General features: G+C 50.0%; 1 protein-coding gene across 2 annotated transcripts in view; it reads left to right on the top strand.

Annotated features, from left to right (window-relative positions):
- COL4A1 (collagen type IV alpha 1 chain) overlaps nt 1-15,096 on the top strand; it is a 130,072-nt gene that overhangs the window by 38,789 nt on the left and 76,187 nt on the right. For both annotated transcript variants that reach the window (XM_068984270.1, XM_068984269.1), the window contains exon 2: nt 13,936-13,995. In XM_068984270.1, the coding sequence (XP_068840371.1) occupies nt 13,936-13,995 (60 nt within the window). The remainder of the gene's footprint in view (nt 1-13,935; nt 13,996-15,096) is intronic.

The following is a 15,096-nucleotide window of genomic DNA, read 5'->3' as shown; positions in this document are numbered from 1 at the left end:
ATTCACGGCATGGACCAGCAGTTATTCAGATTGAATAAATTTCACCTTTGAACATAGCCCGTAGTGTGGGTGAACTTGTTTCAAGGTATTCACGTGATGCAAGGTGATAGAAGGAATTTTTAAGTTGTAGCCCTCTGTCTCCAAATCCCTCTCCACATCTGCATCTTAGCCAGGTGTTTATGGATTGAAGTGTTGTGATTTCAAAATGCATCTGCGCATTGCAGTCACACGCCCTGGTTCATGTTCCCGTCGATGGCAAGGGATGCGCCTCTTAGGTTTCCGTGAGCTGCAACCTCACTCACCCTTTCAGTTGCTGTGTCATAGGACCAACACGTCATATGAGCATCAGTCAACCCTCACTGAGTGCGTGAAAACTTCATGTTTGTTCTCTCTGACTAGCCGAATCCAGAATATAACTCATTTTCTTTTCCTGGTCAAAACAACTGGATTTGCCCGATTTCAGAAGAAGTGTATTTCCAAGTTTAGGGTTCCAGAGAAGTACAGTGTAAGTTGATTTTTTTTAAAAGTGAATAAAGGCTTAAGTAATTCAATCATCATAAAGGGATATTTCGTGTGCATGCACAGAGCCACACACAGAGATACATCATGCCTGTATGTGTGTGCGTGAGAGTAAGATCAATGACACCCGCAAACTTTATGTTAGAAACAGCACCCTAAGAACTGTATGATTAGTTGGTGATTCGTATCTTAATTGGGGTGTTATTGACTCTTAATATGAGATTAATTTGCAACTCAAAGTCCCTTTGATAATTCAAGAAATCAGTGACTGGACACACACAAGGGATTCGTGTTGGAATCTGGCAACAAGAAATAAGTAAAGAAGAAGAATTGAGTCACCACCTGGCATTGTATCGGCAAGTCATAAAGTGACTTGGAAGTGGAGGCCGTTTTGCTATCCTGTCCAGTCATATAACTTAACACAGTAAGACACACATTGATATCTTAAACGGCCACCTCTCCTATGTAGAGGGAGAAAATGACCCAATGCCAGTGGTGAAGTTTGGCTAATGACCCCGTAAGGATTCCGTGTTTTATGTATCGTTTGGCCAGATTCTCCTCTTCAATAGTTTTATTGGCTTTTGGCTCTTTCATTTCTTTCCAGAGCCAGCCCAGCTCGTTGCATTCAGGATGCTTTCCCCCAGTTCTGTGTGAGGTATCCCCCTTTTTCATTTGCCTTAGTTTTCCCCTTTGCATAATGCCCAGTTTCCTCAAATGAGAAATAATAACAGGCTGTTTTGAAAATGAGCTTTCACTTAGAAATTAACATAGAAATTTGAACTCCAGAATTGGCAGTTTATATAGCAAAGACCCTGAAGTTTTTCAAAGAAGGAGACTTAGCTTCCTTTCAGCACATAAAGACTTTCATCAAAATGTGAGAATATGGATCTTAAAAGCCCAGGTGTGGTTTTGGTTTCCGATGGGAGAAGCCGCACCAGGAAATACGTGTTTTGAACCGTGTTCACTGTCTAGTCCCCCTTGTTTAGTTTTAACTTCACTGTTGCTGTTCAGTTGCCAAGTCGTGTCTGACTGTTTGCGACCACATGGACTGCAGCACGCCAGGCTTCCCTGTCCCTCACCATCTCCCGGAATTTGCCCAAGTTCATGTCCACTGAACAGTCATGTCATCCAGCCGCCTCATCCTCTGTCGGCCTCTTCCCCTTCTGCCTTCAATCTCCTGCAACATCAAACCTCACTGTAACTGGTAGCAGAAGATTTCCCAGATAGTCCTAGATGTTAACACACTTATATAAGTTCTTTGCTGTTAGAAACCACATTTAAATGCTCACAAATCTCCTAAAATTCTCCATGGTAGATAATGGGGACAGTAAATTATTATTGAATACAAGTGAAAAAAATTAAGAAGTTAGGACTCTTTGTGTACCATTCGCATTGAGTGGCCAAGGTTATGGAGTGAGTGATTCAGATTTTATTTCATATTTGTATTCATATTAAAGTGTGCATGGCTTAAGTCTTCTAAATGGTTTTCTTGAATGCTCTTGGAAGACGTGAGGTTTTCTGGAATCTGATACATTTTGATAGTCATTGGCCAGTGGCTTGACATCTGGTTTCAGCAGGAGCTGGTAAAGGTAAGGATTGGTTTCTTGAGTGTTAGGAGTCGGACTCTGCTCAGGGGCGGCGTGGGGGTGTGTGGTTTGGGAATGACGTCTCTGCAGGCACTAACCACGGGCGGCTGACCCTGGAACCTCAAGGCAACCTTAGAGGTGTCTCTTGGCATCTGTCTCGGCCTCAGTGTAAACACCAGACTGTTGCTGAGAAAATCACCGCTTCCTTCTGTGGTTTCCCCCATTTTCCTTCTTAAACCATAAGTGTTGCGCTTGTGTTTTTAGGTAGGTCCTTTGAAAATGCCACTTAGCGCTTGCAAAGCAGCGCTTCTGGTCCACCATCCGTCATCTTCCAGAAGAGCCCAGGGAGCCTTATGCTGTGCTTGAGCCCCTGGGCCGCTGTCCGAGGGGCCTGGGCGTCTGTCACGGAGATTCTTCACGTGGACCGCTCTCTCACCTTTTGTCAGAGGCGGAGAAGCCTCGCTCCACTGTTAGGTGTTTGCTGCCCCACAGGGTTAATTCTGTGGCATTTCTGTCCAAACTGTGAGCTTTCAGACCTGGTTTTAAAGTTACACCTTGTTCTCCTTTGGGACGATGTTTCCAACAGTGAGTCCTCTGGGTTTGCAGACCTGCTCTGCAGCGGTTTCGAATCTGTCATTTATAAGGAATCCGAAACCTCACATGTATTTTTGAAAAGTGGCTTCAGGATGAGTCTGGTATTCAAGGCTGAGTGCAGCTATGAAAATTACATTTTAGCTTCATCCTGGCTTCTGGGCTTAGTCTAAACATGCAGTTTTTCTCAGACGTGTCCCGTATCTGACCGGCTAGGGGAACAGCTGAGATGACTGTCCTAACAAGGTGTTTTATAGCCTCTTTGAAACGCAAGGAGTGTGAATGAAGTGATATCATATACACTCATTTAATGCACAGTGTGGTTGCCCTCTTTCTTACCAGAAGAACTATCTGTGTTCTAGCCTCGTTCCTGGAAATACGGTATGGCTTCCCCATCTGGAGAGAAACCAGCCATCATGCATGATATTTACTTTTTCTAGGGAAAAAAGTGGGTAATCCTGTTGCCCTTGGTTTAAGTGAACTGGTTTTGAGTTGCATGCCAGTCACATTCATCTTTCCCAGGTCGGTTAGGCTTTTCATGTTGCCATTTTAAGTGTGTTACAAACGGTAGGGTCCTGATAGGATCGGGAGGTGGGGCCACTGGCATCCACAGGAAATTGGCTGCACGTTTTCCTCCCCAGCGGAAAGCCGTCTTCCTGGCTTAGTACTAGTTACCTGGGGCTTTCCCAGCACAAGCAGGGCCTTCAAGGCGTCTTGTGAAAGACGCTCTAACAAGGCGGGAAGGCCCTCCACGCGGCTCCCCGGATGGCTCTCGGCGAATGGACCTGGCGCCGTTAGACCAGGCTGTGAAGCTTCTCACTGTCGCGTGTGCAGTAAAAAGTGCAGCGCGCTTCCCGGGTCCCAGAAGGAAGGGCCTCAGAAGCTCCCTGAGCGTTCTTTCCATTCACATTTTAGCCCCGACGAGGGGTTCTTCTGAAGCTGCAGTGCAGATCCTGGAGTGGGGCTGGAAGGCTGGAGCTCCTCTCCTGGAGGCCGGGGGAGGGGGGCACGTCTGTCCTCTTGCCACAGGTCTCCTCTGCAGACGCCTGGCATCTCAGCGGCATCACTGTTTGTGAGAGACTGTGTTGACACCGCGTTGCTAAGACAGAGACAGGATGTTAAAAGCAACTGTGAATGTGGGATTCACAGGCCTGCTGAGAGCGAGAGCTTCCAGGGAGGGTGGTCCCAGGGCCTCAGGCGCCTGGGGGCTGGGCGCCCGCCTCCTCTTCCTCGCCCCCCTCCCTTCCAGCCCCTTCCTCCCCTTCCTCCTCCAGCCCTGGGCACGCTTCCAGCCGCAGCACTGCCGGTGTTTCTCACTCCCAGTGCATCTCGGGCTGCCGATGGGCTTGCAGAAAGCGCGCAGCACTTCTGCTTAAACAGGTGCTTCTACGCTGAGTGTTAGACTTGGAGACGGCACACATTTTACCCTGAGCCTCAGAACTGGAGTGCCCGGTACCTGGCGTCTTACTCTGCCCCTGCCTCACACCGGGGCCCCTCCCTGCAGGCCGCCGGCCCTCCGCCTTCCCTTCTCAGGTGCCCGCCGGCCTGCCCCTCCCCTCGGTGCCCCCCACCCCAGTGCCCTGTGCCCTCCTGCTGGGCCTGACCCCCTTTGCCTCTTTCTGGGCAGCAAGGCCCCCTCCCGACACGCCCGCCTCCCCTGGCCAGCCCAGCCCCCTGCCCTCTCCCTCCGTCCTCCTCTGGGGTCCCCGCATCCCTGGGCCGGCCGTGGGGTCCCTCCCCACGTGTCTGCGTGTCTCTGCTTTGTCTCGTGAGGGGCCTCGGGTGCAGCTTCTCACTTTGGCCTCCCGCTCGCTGAGATACTCAACTCGGCCTTGTCAGCATCGCGGGCCGGGGGGCTGCCCGCCCTGCCCCAGGCGTGCAGTGCAGCGGAAGCCTCCCAGTGGGTCGGGTCAGAGGCGCACCGGGCGGCTGAGACGTGGTGTGGACGCATGAAGGCCGCTTCTCCCCCCGACCCAGTCCCCCAGCCCCGCTGGGGACAGACCTGGAGCAGGAACAAGTGACTGAGGGGCAGGGCCCGGGCCAGGCAGCCGAGGGGCTGGACTCGGAGTCAGAGTCAGAGAGCGAGAGCGGGCGGGGCGGGAGGAAAGGTGGCCCGGGGGCGGCAGGACGGTGCAGGAGATGCAGGCGGATGCTGCTCCTCGCAGGCCCGAGGGGGCGGGCTGTGGCTCTCGCGGAGAGTCGTGGACGGGGTGGCCGGGAACTCGGGCGGGAAGGACAGTGCCGGGGTCACGATCCTTCCGGGTGGGGGCACAGTTCAGTTCAGTCGCTCAGTCGTGTCCGACTCCTTGTGACCCCATGAACCGCAGCACGCCAGGCCTCCCTGTCCATCACCAACTCCTGGAGTTCACCCAAACCCATGTCCATTGAGTCGGTGATGCCATCCAACCATCTCATCCTCTGTCGTCCCCTTCTCCTCCTGCCTCCAATCTTTCCCAGCATCAGGGTCTTTTCCAATGAGTCAGCTCTTCGCATCAGGTGGGCAAAGTATTGGAGTTTCAGCTTCAGCATCAGTCCTTCCAATGAACACCCAGGACTGATCTCTAGGATGGACTGGTTGGATCTCCTTGGATGGGGGGACAGGCAGGTGAGAAAGGTGTCCGGCTACCTGGGGAGAGTCGCCGAGACTCAGAAGCCTCCTAATGGGAGGTCCTTTCTGAAGGTGGGGATGTCCTCGCCGGACCCTTGCTCATCCCGGACAGTTGGTGATTCTGGGAGAACATTCTGGCCAAGGACTCCTCGGCTTTGTCCTTCAGGCCAGTGAGTCAGCAACCACCAAGGGCCCCACCCCCACCCCCAGTTCCCATCTCCAGGCAGCCTTTCCACCCACGGGTCCCAGCGGACACGCTCGCAATCATCTGAGCCTCGGTCACGGGGCAGCTAGTCATCATCCCGTCTGTGCGTGGGGCCCCCAGCGACCTGCGGGAGACACGCACCCCGACACCCTCGGTTCAGCCCCTCCCCAGGCAAGGACGTTCCAGGACTTTCACCGTGGGAGAAAGGGGACGAGGAGAAGGGGGACGAGGGGAAGGGAAGATGAGTCAGCCCACGTGGTCTGACGAGGGACCCAGGAGAGCCACCTGCCGTCTCATGACGGAGGTCGGAGCCAAGCACACACCCTAGGGTGCTCGTGAAGCTTGCGGGAGCCCCCAGAACTGTGCAGACTTGCTTCTCGGCCTGACGGCAGGAGGTGTTGCGGACCCCAGTTCAGCTTGTTCCTCAGATGGTTCATGCTCTTTTTTTTTGCCAAGAACATATCAACACTTGGAGTTGTTTTCCTGTTTGAGCAGAAGTGTTTTGTGAGTCTCAAAGTAGTGGGGATATTCTGTTTCCATGTTTTCCATGATTAGAACAGAAATGTTATTTTACTGAACTAAATTCTTTGCTGTTGTATTAATGAGGAAAAGTTTTTTTCACGTCTTTGGAATCACATTTATCTTACATTTATCAAAATGAAACGCTGATGATAGAATCACCATCAAGCAAATGCAGATGAAAGCACGTGGACTGTGGGCTCCGTGGACATCCGTCACCCTTCCATCCACAGTTCCCGGCATATTTTTGGAGATTCAGAAATGCTGTGCTTATTACGCTTCGGCATGTGGCCTAGAGTTTGCATTCTATCTTGGTTTTAGTTTGCTTTGTTTTCATAAGTGACTTTTTTGGTTGGAAAATTTAGAGAACGGTACGAAATAGTAGCTTCAATAATGGGGTTTTCTCGCCTTTGGCTTTAGAGGAATTCTCTCGCACCTGGTAATATTTTATTTAGTTTTTCCATGTTTCTTAGATGTAATCTTGCACCGTAGGGTTTCGGTTCTTTTTAATTGGAGTGGAGTGGCTCTTCGTTCGTTTCAGGTGCATAGCACGGTGAGTTGGTTAGACATACGTCCGCTCTGTGAAGCTCCTTTTCCCATAGAGGCCACTGCGCATCCACTCTGGGAAGATCCTTTTCCCATAGAGGCCACTGCGGAGTACTGAGTGGTGTGCCCTGCGCCACCCAGTAGGTTCCTCCTGGTTATGCGGTCACGAATTTTTGAACCCTATGCACGCATTTTGGGGGGAGGGTGGATCTTATTGAAGAAACGTGTGAATTCGTAAAGGCCCAGCTCAGAGGCTCTTAGGCTCCTTTGTCAGAAACCAGGTTGAGCCAGGAGGTTTCCAGAAGCTCAGACGCCCCTTGAGTCCCCTTCTCATTGCCTGGAGCCCCAAGGACGAGCGCACTGCAACTGCATTTGTTCAGGTTTGAACCTTATATCGTCAGCGTCTCCCGGCTTGGGTTGCTGTTTGTTTGTTCCTGGTTCCCAGTTGCTCGGTACTGAGTCTTTGAGATGCATCCTTGCTATAGCCCACCAACCTCAGTGGGTAAGGATTCCATCCCACGGATCCAGACCACCGTGTTTTATTCCGCTACTTCCAGCTCTCCGTACTGTGTAGAGTGTGGCAGTGACTGTTCTTGAGTACGCCCTCGAGAAAGACCTGATTAAAGCACAGCAAAGTACAGACACTGTAAGTTCGCAGCTCAGTGAAGATTTACACGTGTTGCCGCTCGCCCTGGTCGAGCAGAGAGTATCCGGCTCCTGGAGACCTCTCTGGCAGCCCCCCCGAGACCGGCAGGCTCCTGACTTTCGCTGTCGATGGCATCACTTGTTCTAGATCTTAATCCTGGGAGGTCATACAGTGTCTCCTCTCCTGCTGAAGTTCTTTTTTTAAATCATGGCTTAAAAACTACTTTGTTGAGGAATGGTTGATTTACAATGTTGTGTTAATTTCTGCAACACAGCAAAGCGATTCAACTGTACATGTATCTGCCTGCCTATGTAGACACACATACTCTTTTCACATTCTTTTCCATTCTAGGCTACTGTACGATTTTGAACAGAGTTCCCTGTGCTACACAGTAGGACTTCGTTGTTTATCCATTCTGTTTATAACAGTTTGCATTTGCTAACCCTAAACTCCTCGTCCATCCCTCCCCTCCTGTTGGAGGAGTTTCAGGATTCTTTTTCAGGGCACTCCTGTCTGGGCCGGGGGGTCCGTGGAGTCATTGACAGCCATTTTGCAGAACCCCTTGGCAGTACACACACATTTACAACAAGAATTACCAGAAATAGCATACTCTAGTTAAAATTACAAACGGTGTGAGCTAGGACATGCATACTAAAATCTCTCATATATGCTCTCTATTTCTTTATGATGTTTTAGTTTCCAAAAAGAGTGAGCTCATGGCGCTTTGAGAGGAGGGTGTTACATTTTATCTGCCGTACTAACATTTTGGGGATAATGAAACAGAGTTAAAAATAATATAATTGAAAAGGTTGAACTTCAGTGGCATGTGGTAAGGGCAAAGGCTGTGAAGTGGTCTCAGTAATGACGAAGTATGATGTGGCTTTTGATGACATCTGCCCACGTACATGTGGGGCAGGTGCCAAGAGTGAAATCTGGGGACAAGACCCCGTGTGATGCTCAGCTCCGGTCATTGTTCAGTCGCTAATTCATGTCTGACTCTGCAACCCATGGACTGCAGCACGCCAGGCTTCCCTGTCCATCACCAGCTTCTGGAGCTTGCTCAGACTCAGGTCCATCGGCTCGGTGATGCCAGCCAACCATCTCATCCTCTGTCGTCCCCTTCTCCTCCTGCCCCCAGTCTTCCCCAGCTTCAGGGTCGTTGCTAATGAGTCAGCTTTTCGCATCAGGTGGCCCAAGTATGGGGGCTTTGGCTTCAGCATCAGCCCTTGCGATGAATGTTTAGGATTGGTTTCCCTTAGGTTGGACTGGTTTGACCTTGCTGTCCTAGGGCCGCGGCCTAGCCTAATCGTTTTGCAGAAGGGTTGTTCTGCTGGACAGCTCCCCCTGGAGGTGGGGTCTGGAAGCTCCACTTTTGACCTGTCCCTGCTTTTCGGCTTCTGGCCTGGTGGCCCTGAAATACATTCCTGTGTCTCTGCGTGTTTCTGTAGCGGAGTGGGTGACTATGCACGAGATTCTCCGAAGGAGGGCTACCACCAGGAAGAAGACGGGGCTCGTCCCATCACCACAAAACTATTCTGACATTTTGCACAGCGCAGAGAATGTGAAAAGGAATTTGAAAGATAAGCTGTTTAGACTTGGCCGAGATCCACTTGTCCCTATTTGGCGGGATGTGAAACCCATAAAAATTGTTACAGTGGGGTTGGTACAGGGCTGTCTCCCACCAGAAGCAGGGAAAGAGCCACAGAGAATTGAGGATTTCACTCTGTTTAACTCATTTCAGACATGCTTCCCTGTGGAATATATGTCACGGTTAACAAATTACCTTGGTTGGGCATTCTCTCTTTTTCTCACCCACGCAGACACACACACACACACAGTAGTGTAGCAGCTGGCTTCCTTGCTTAGGTAAAAAGTCTCTCTAAATGGAATTAGCAAGCCTCCCCCTTCCTGTATGCTCACCTAGAACTCACTGTGATGTCGAGAAGTGCCTTCGGTTGGCCTGCAGGCCAGAGAAAGAGCGGAAATTGAGTTTATTTTGAATGAAAGTCTCTGACCCCAATCACCCCTCTTCCTTCTTTGGCGCGCGTACTGTGTGTCGTAAATCTTTGGGAATTTTTAGAACTTAGCATACTTTATAGCATTAATTCTGATGGTTTGACTTTCTGGGAACTCTTAATTGGGGCATGAAAGAAAATGTACATTCCATTCACTGTTTCATCCTCTCGTGGAGAGTGTAAAGAGACTCGTACAGAATATAAAAGTACTCCGCATTCCGTTCCAGTCATGCTGCGTGTGATGTTTAAGCGTGATCCCTTCTGTCGACGGTGTGCATGTCCGACAGACTTCATTGAGAGCTGGTGTAGTCTTCTCTTTCAAATAATGTTAATTCAGGTCGGCCTCCACTTGGAGGGAATTTGTTGCGCTCTCGTGGTGAGTTGCTGGCCGTCAAGACTGGCTTGGTTTTCCCTGAGCTCTTCTACAGGCTTAGGGGTACAGTGGTGGTTCTTTTGCCCCTGAGGACTTTGCAGGCTTCTCTTAGCCTCACGTGGTCCGAGTAGCCCGTGTGGCTGTGGGCCACAGATGAGCTCCTTCTAAGGGCTGGCCAGAAAGCTTGTTTGGATTTTCCCATGCCATCTTTTTGGCCAACCCAATAAGACCAAGACCCACAGCACTGTGACCTTTGAGATCTTCAACCTTGTCCCCCATTTCCAGGGGGAGACGGTCTTCCTGACCAGCCTGGTCAGCCGGGACTGTAGGTTCAGCGTGTGTCTCCCTGGGGAGGAGGCACGGACCTCCTCGGGGGACTCGGGGCTGGTTTACTTGACCTCGCACCCGGGGGAGGGCCAGGCAAGAGGGATGGGTGGGAGTGCGTTACAGAGTACGAGTTCTTCCTGTTCCAGAAGCCGAAACACATGGGCAGGGAGCTAGCTGCTCAGAGCCCAGCATCTTCCAGACCTCAGGAAAAATGAGCAGGCCTTGTCCACCTCCTCAGATGTGCAGCCCAGGGAGGTGCTGGAGCTGGCAGGGGGTGGAGGGGTGGCGGGGGACGGGGGGACGGCTGCTGGAGCCAGTGGGGCCGCCTGGTCTCTTCTGATTCTGTGGAGACGTCCAGATGCAGAATGTAATTCCCCAGGAAGTCCTGAAGCTTGTGACACGGCCTTTAGCACGTGAGGTCCTCAGTGAAATTGTGACTCGGAGTAACTCATGCCATTTTTTTGTTCGCCCTTTTGAACAGTGGTTTAGGATGAAGGGTTGAGACGCGCACACTGCAGGCTTTTACTTAATGAGCTATTTCAAAATCAGAAAGTCAGGCAGATCGAAGGGACGCTCGGAGTGTCACTGATGTCCTTTTCAGCCAGGCACCCTTGAGTCACCGCTGAAATGACTCCGCATGCCAGGGTGAGATACAGCATCGGTCATTGTGTGGGCCAGAATAACAATATTTCAAAGTGGATTTTATTTTGCAAAGTAAATGTGTCTCTCATGATTTTTGTTTGTTATTCTAAAAATTAGGTTTTATTTTTTTAAACAGAGCCATTTTGCATAAAATGCTAGGCCACCCAGATTGTGAAGCAAAAATCATGGTCTAAAAATGTCTTTTGTTCTGAAAAGTTGCCCATCGTTTAGATGTTCTTTGAATTATCAATGCGTCACGATTGTCTCCTAGGGCCAGAAGTGGTGATAAAATTTCCTACGTGAATAAAGCAGATAAGGAGACATGAATATCTTTTGTCTGGGATTGAGAAATTTTCTTTTTGCTTGATGTACGTTGGTGGGAGCAGGGTGAATGTCCTTTATTTCTGTAAGAGGGCTATACTAAGACTTTAGTTCTTTTTCTCATCTCTGGTTTCATCCAGTAGTTGTCATGACCTGGAGTGTTGTTCAAGGGAAATTTGCGGGTGTGTTTCTGTCGCAAAAGCTCAAGAAACAGCTTGACCTCAGCATCCACCATGGGGGCCCTCTAACCTCTTATCTGGGGTCTCCTGCAATTAAGGCATTTGCTGATAGCTTAAGGGAACAGTTCCAGGAAACTCACTTTTATAACCTTCCTCAAATTGAATAAAGATAAGCTTCTGAGATTTTAATCAGCCTTTCAGAAGAGGAAACCTCAGAATCACCAAATGGCCTTTTTCAACTTGGGTTACTTGGGTCTGGTTTTGAAGACACTGTTGTCGAGCTGTGGTTAGGAAAGCCCACCCCACCTGGGCTACTATTGCCCACCACCCCGCACCCCCAACCCCGGTGAACCTGGGCTGTGGGTGGACAGGTCCTAAGGCCGTGGGTGTTAACCTGATTGGCCTTTCCTTCTGGTCTCCTTCTGGGTAACTGAGCAGAGCTCAAGGAGCAAGCGTGGGTTTCTGAACCCAGCTCAGAGGCAGGGACGTGGTGGGGCTGAGACGTCGCAGAGAGGAGGCCACCTGGAGCACAGGTGACGTGGGGCTGCCTCACCCGTTGAGCTTGCCTGGCTGGGGGCTAGCTTAGCTGGGGGCCCCTGGGACCCTCCGCTCTCCCCAGCTGTCTGGAGACCTGGAGAGGCTCCCCGCTCACTGCGGAGTTCCTTTTTGCAGGGGTTTCTCATAGTGCTGTCCCTGAATTGTGAGCTGACACACCAGTGTTGCTGGGCTGTCATCTAGGGTTGTTATTTGAGGTTGATTCAATGGACGCCAGCATCACCGCCACCACCATCAAAACAACAGCGCCCAGACGCCTGCCACTGTGTCTCATCAGCAGTCAGGCGCCTGTGTATTCGTGTTTAAACACCTCTGGGGTTGGCGCGGATCGAACAGTTGACGGGGCGTCGTGGTTCAATCAGCGGTGGGTTTTACAGCTGATGGGGTCGCAGGTGAAACCCGGGCTGTATCAGGCTGGGTGTGGCACTCTGGGGCTGCCCTCCAGGTGCTCTCGGGGTCCTGGAGACACACACGCCAAGGACACGTGATAAACGTTGCAGTGTTCTTCAGTCACTGAGTCGTGTCCCACCCTCTGGGGCCCCGTGGCCTGCAGCTCGCCAGGCTTCTCTGTCCTCCACTATCTCCTGGAGCTTGCTCAGACTCCTGCCCACCGAGTCGGTGATGCCATCCAGCCATCTCATCCTGTCGCCCCCTTCTCCTCCTGCCCTCAGTCTTTCCCAGCATCAGGGTCTTTTCCAGTGAGGTGGCTCTCGCATCATGTGGCCAGAGTATTGAGGCTTCAGCATCAGCATGTCATGGGCACTGGGTTGGAGCAGTGAGCCCTTTCTTGGGGATGGTTGAGGAGGCTCTTTTCTGCAGTCGGTTGGTTCTTTAATGTTTGTGCATTTCGGATAAATTTCTGGAGCATAGGTTTCAGGTTTTAGCCTCATCTCTTTGGACAGCTCTAAGTGGTCACCCAAACCCAGATTCTGAAGCAAAACTGTGTGCGTGGATTGATTTACGCTGTTAGGAGGTTACGAGAGTGCGTGCTGACAAAATTGCCTGAATGATGAATCAGAGAGAGGAATAGATTTGTAGTGTCTGGAGTCTGTTTGGACTCTTGTCAGTTGTCCCCATTTCCAAAATATAAAATTAAGAACAGCTTACTGTCTTGGAGGCACTTGTTCAGATTTCATTTTATAAAATAAATATTTCCAGATGTAGTTGTTTTATGAAGAAGATTTCCAAGGCATTGGAACCAAGATGAGCATATTGTTTTTAAAAAACAGACTTTATGCAGTCACAATACTGTTAACAATATGGTTTTATTTTCTAGAAGCTGTATTGCCAGAAGCAGCATTTAGGTGTGCAGTTGATCTCAGGCTTAATATTGAGCTGCTAGTAAAGCTTGTTAACTAAATTCTACCTATCACACCCTCTTCCATTCTGTCCATAGTATCTATGTCTACTCTGGTTTAGAATTTGGATTCTTCTAAAGAAATTGCAAATGTATTGAGCACCATCGTCTGTTTGTCTTCTGATGTGTTGGCAGTTTTCCATTATGGTGATTGAATTGAATTCATCTCAAGCTTGTCCTGGCGTGTTATATTAAATCTCCTAAGTCAGAGTTCACGTCTGTAAAGCGGGAATGGTAATATGTGTCTTGTTAGACAAGAGGCAGCTGGTTGATTGTTGCATTTGGTGGGCATTTGAACACACCGGTTCCCTTCTTCTCCAGCTCGTCTTACCCACTTGGATTTTTTATTGTGCATTTTAACTTTATTTTAAATGTTAGAAATGAATCACAGGAGCATTTTGTTGTGGAATGTTCTTTTATTGAAACTTCCTGATTTAATTGAATTAAAATTTTGTTATTTAGGCTTTGGGCCTATTTGTTTCTTTTTTTGCATATTTTGCGTGTCATTGTGTCCTGGGGATGTGAGGGATGAAGCGTGGACCCCAGTGCCCACCATCAGTTTCCTCTGGTCTCAGGACTGAAAGTCCTGCATCAGAAGGCCTTTGCAAGTAGGGGCGGTGTCCTGCTAGGCCTTGGGAAACGGAGAGGGTCCATGTCTCAGGGTGTCAGTGACAGCGTTCCCTCTTTGGACTGAGTGATGCTTTGATGTGTTCCACTCGGGGATCGCTGTTCTGTCTGCCAGGGCCAGAGATGGCCTTCTGAGCAATCGCAGAAAGACTTGTCCCCCTAGGACAAGGCCACAGAGTGTGTGTGTGAAGATGGGGCTCGTGGTACCTGGGTAGGGCTTCTCCCGTAAATAGCGAAGATGCCGAAAGCATTTCAGCTGAAACCTGGGCCTCCGTTCATGGATGTTCTTCTGTTTAAAGCTGTTTTCTCTTCCTTCCAGGGTGGGTGTGCTGGCTCTGGCTGCGGGAAGTGTGACTGCCATGGCGTGAAAGGACAGAAGGTGAGTAGCCCTCCGAGGTTAGCGATCCCTCGGGTCTCCATCACTGTGGAAGTCACTACTTTAGAGCAACCGAATAACCAGCAAGTCGTGCTGAAGCTTTATTACCATTTCAGGCATTTCCCCAGAGCAATACAAATGAAACAAAACCAGGCGTAACAATATTGTTGAGGCATCCTGACTGCTCCTCCCCAAAGCTGGTAATTATTGGTGGCAGTTGACGCTAAAAAAGCGATTTGGTTTCTTTCCTTTTTTGACTCTAGAAGGAGCAGGTGTATTGGCAGAAAGTTCGTTGAGTCAATCGCATTCTTTGGAAAAGCGCACGAAGGCTAAACTTCGCTTTTTTTTGGTCTGAAAAAACAAAACAAAACAAAAAACACCAAAAAGTTTCTCTTGAACTTGAGAGCCTTCTATTCAAATCAGAATTTTTAAACAGCTTTACATTCATAAGATACTTGTCTAGGTTTGTTTACAGAAACAGTAACTATTTATCATTCCCCAAATGTACAATTATATTTTCTTTCTAAGCAATACTCTGCCCTCTCTCTCCCTTGAAGAATCTGTATGAAGAGCATTTTCTCTTGAAGGCAGGTTGGGTCTGCATTTCCGTTGTTTGGAGAGAGGGTTTTCACCCCAGGACAGGGCAGCATCCTGTCTCTGTGTGGGGTCACCATGGAAACTGGGTGGAGCCGTGGGAAAGCCTGGCCTCTGGGCCACGAGGAAGGGAGGCGGAGACCCCTGGTCCTCTTCCCACTTGCTGGGAGCTGAGAGGATCGTTCCGGCAAGCCATCCCTTCTGGTCTGCCCAGGGCTCAGTGAATCACAGACTCACGCTTCTGAAATCCAGCAGGTTCTGCTTTACAGAAAATGGTTCCACTTCTTTTCAGCTGTTCGCTGACGCACCAACCTCATCCTTTCTAAAAGTCTGTTGGTGGTCGGTGCCGCTGCTGTTTCCTGGACAGGTTTTGAGTCAATGAAGTGTGTGGAAGCGCCTCCCTGTCCCCCAGCATCCGCTCAGCACCCGCTTTGCCCTCTGCAGTCCCTCTTCTCCGCTGTTTTCTTCCTCAGGAAGTGTCTCTGGCTTGTTCCAGAGTGCATCCTCGGG

Source organism: Capricornis sumatraensis, chromosome 12 (assembly GCF_032405125.1).
Source record: "Capricornis sumatraensis isolate serow.1 chromosome 12, serow.2, whole genome shotgun sequence".
Taxonomy (NCBI): Eukaryota; Metazoa; Chordata; class Mammalia; order Artiodactyla; family Bovidae; genus Capricornis; species Capricornis sumatraensis.
The sequence above is the reverse complement of the archived record's forward strand: the minus strand, read 5'-3'. Positions and strand labels throughout refer to the sequence as shown.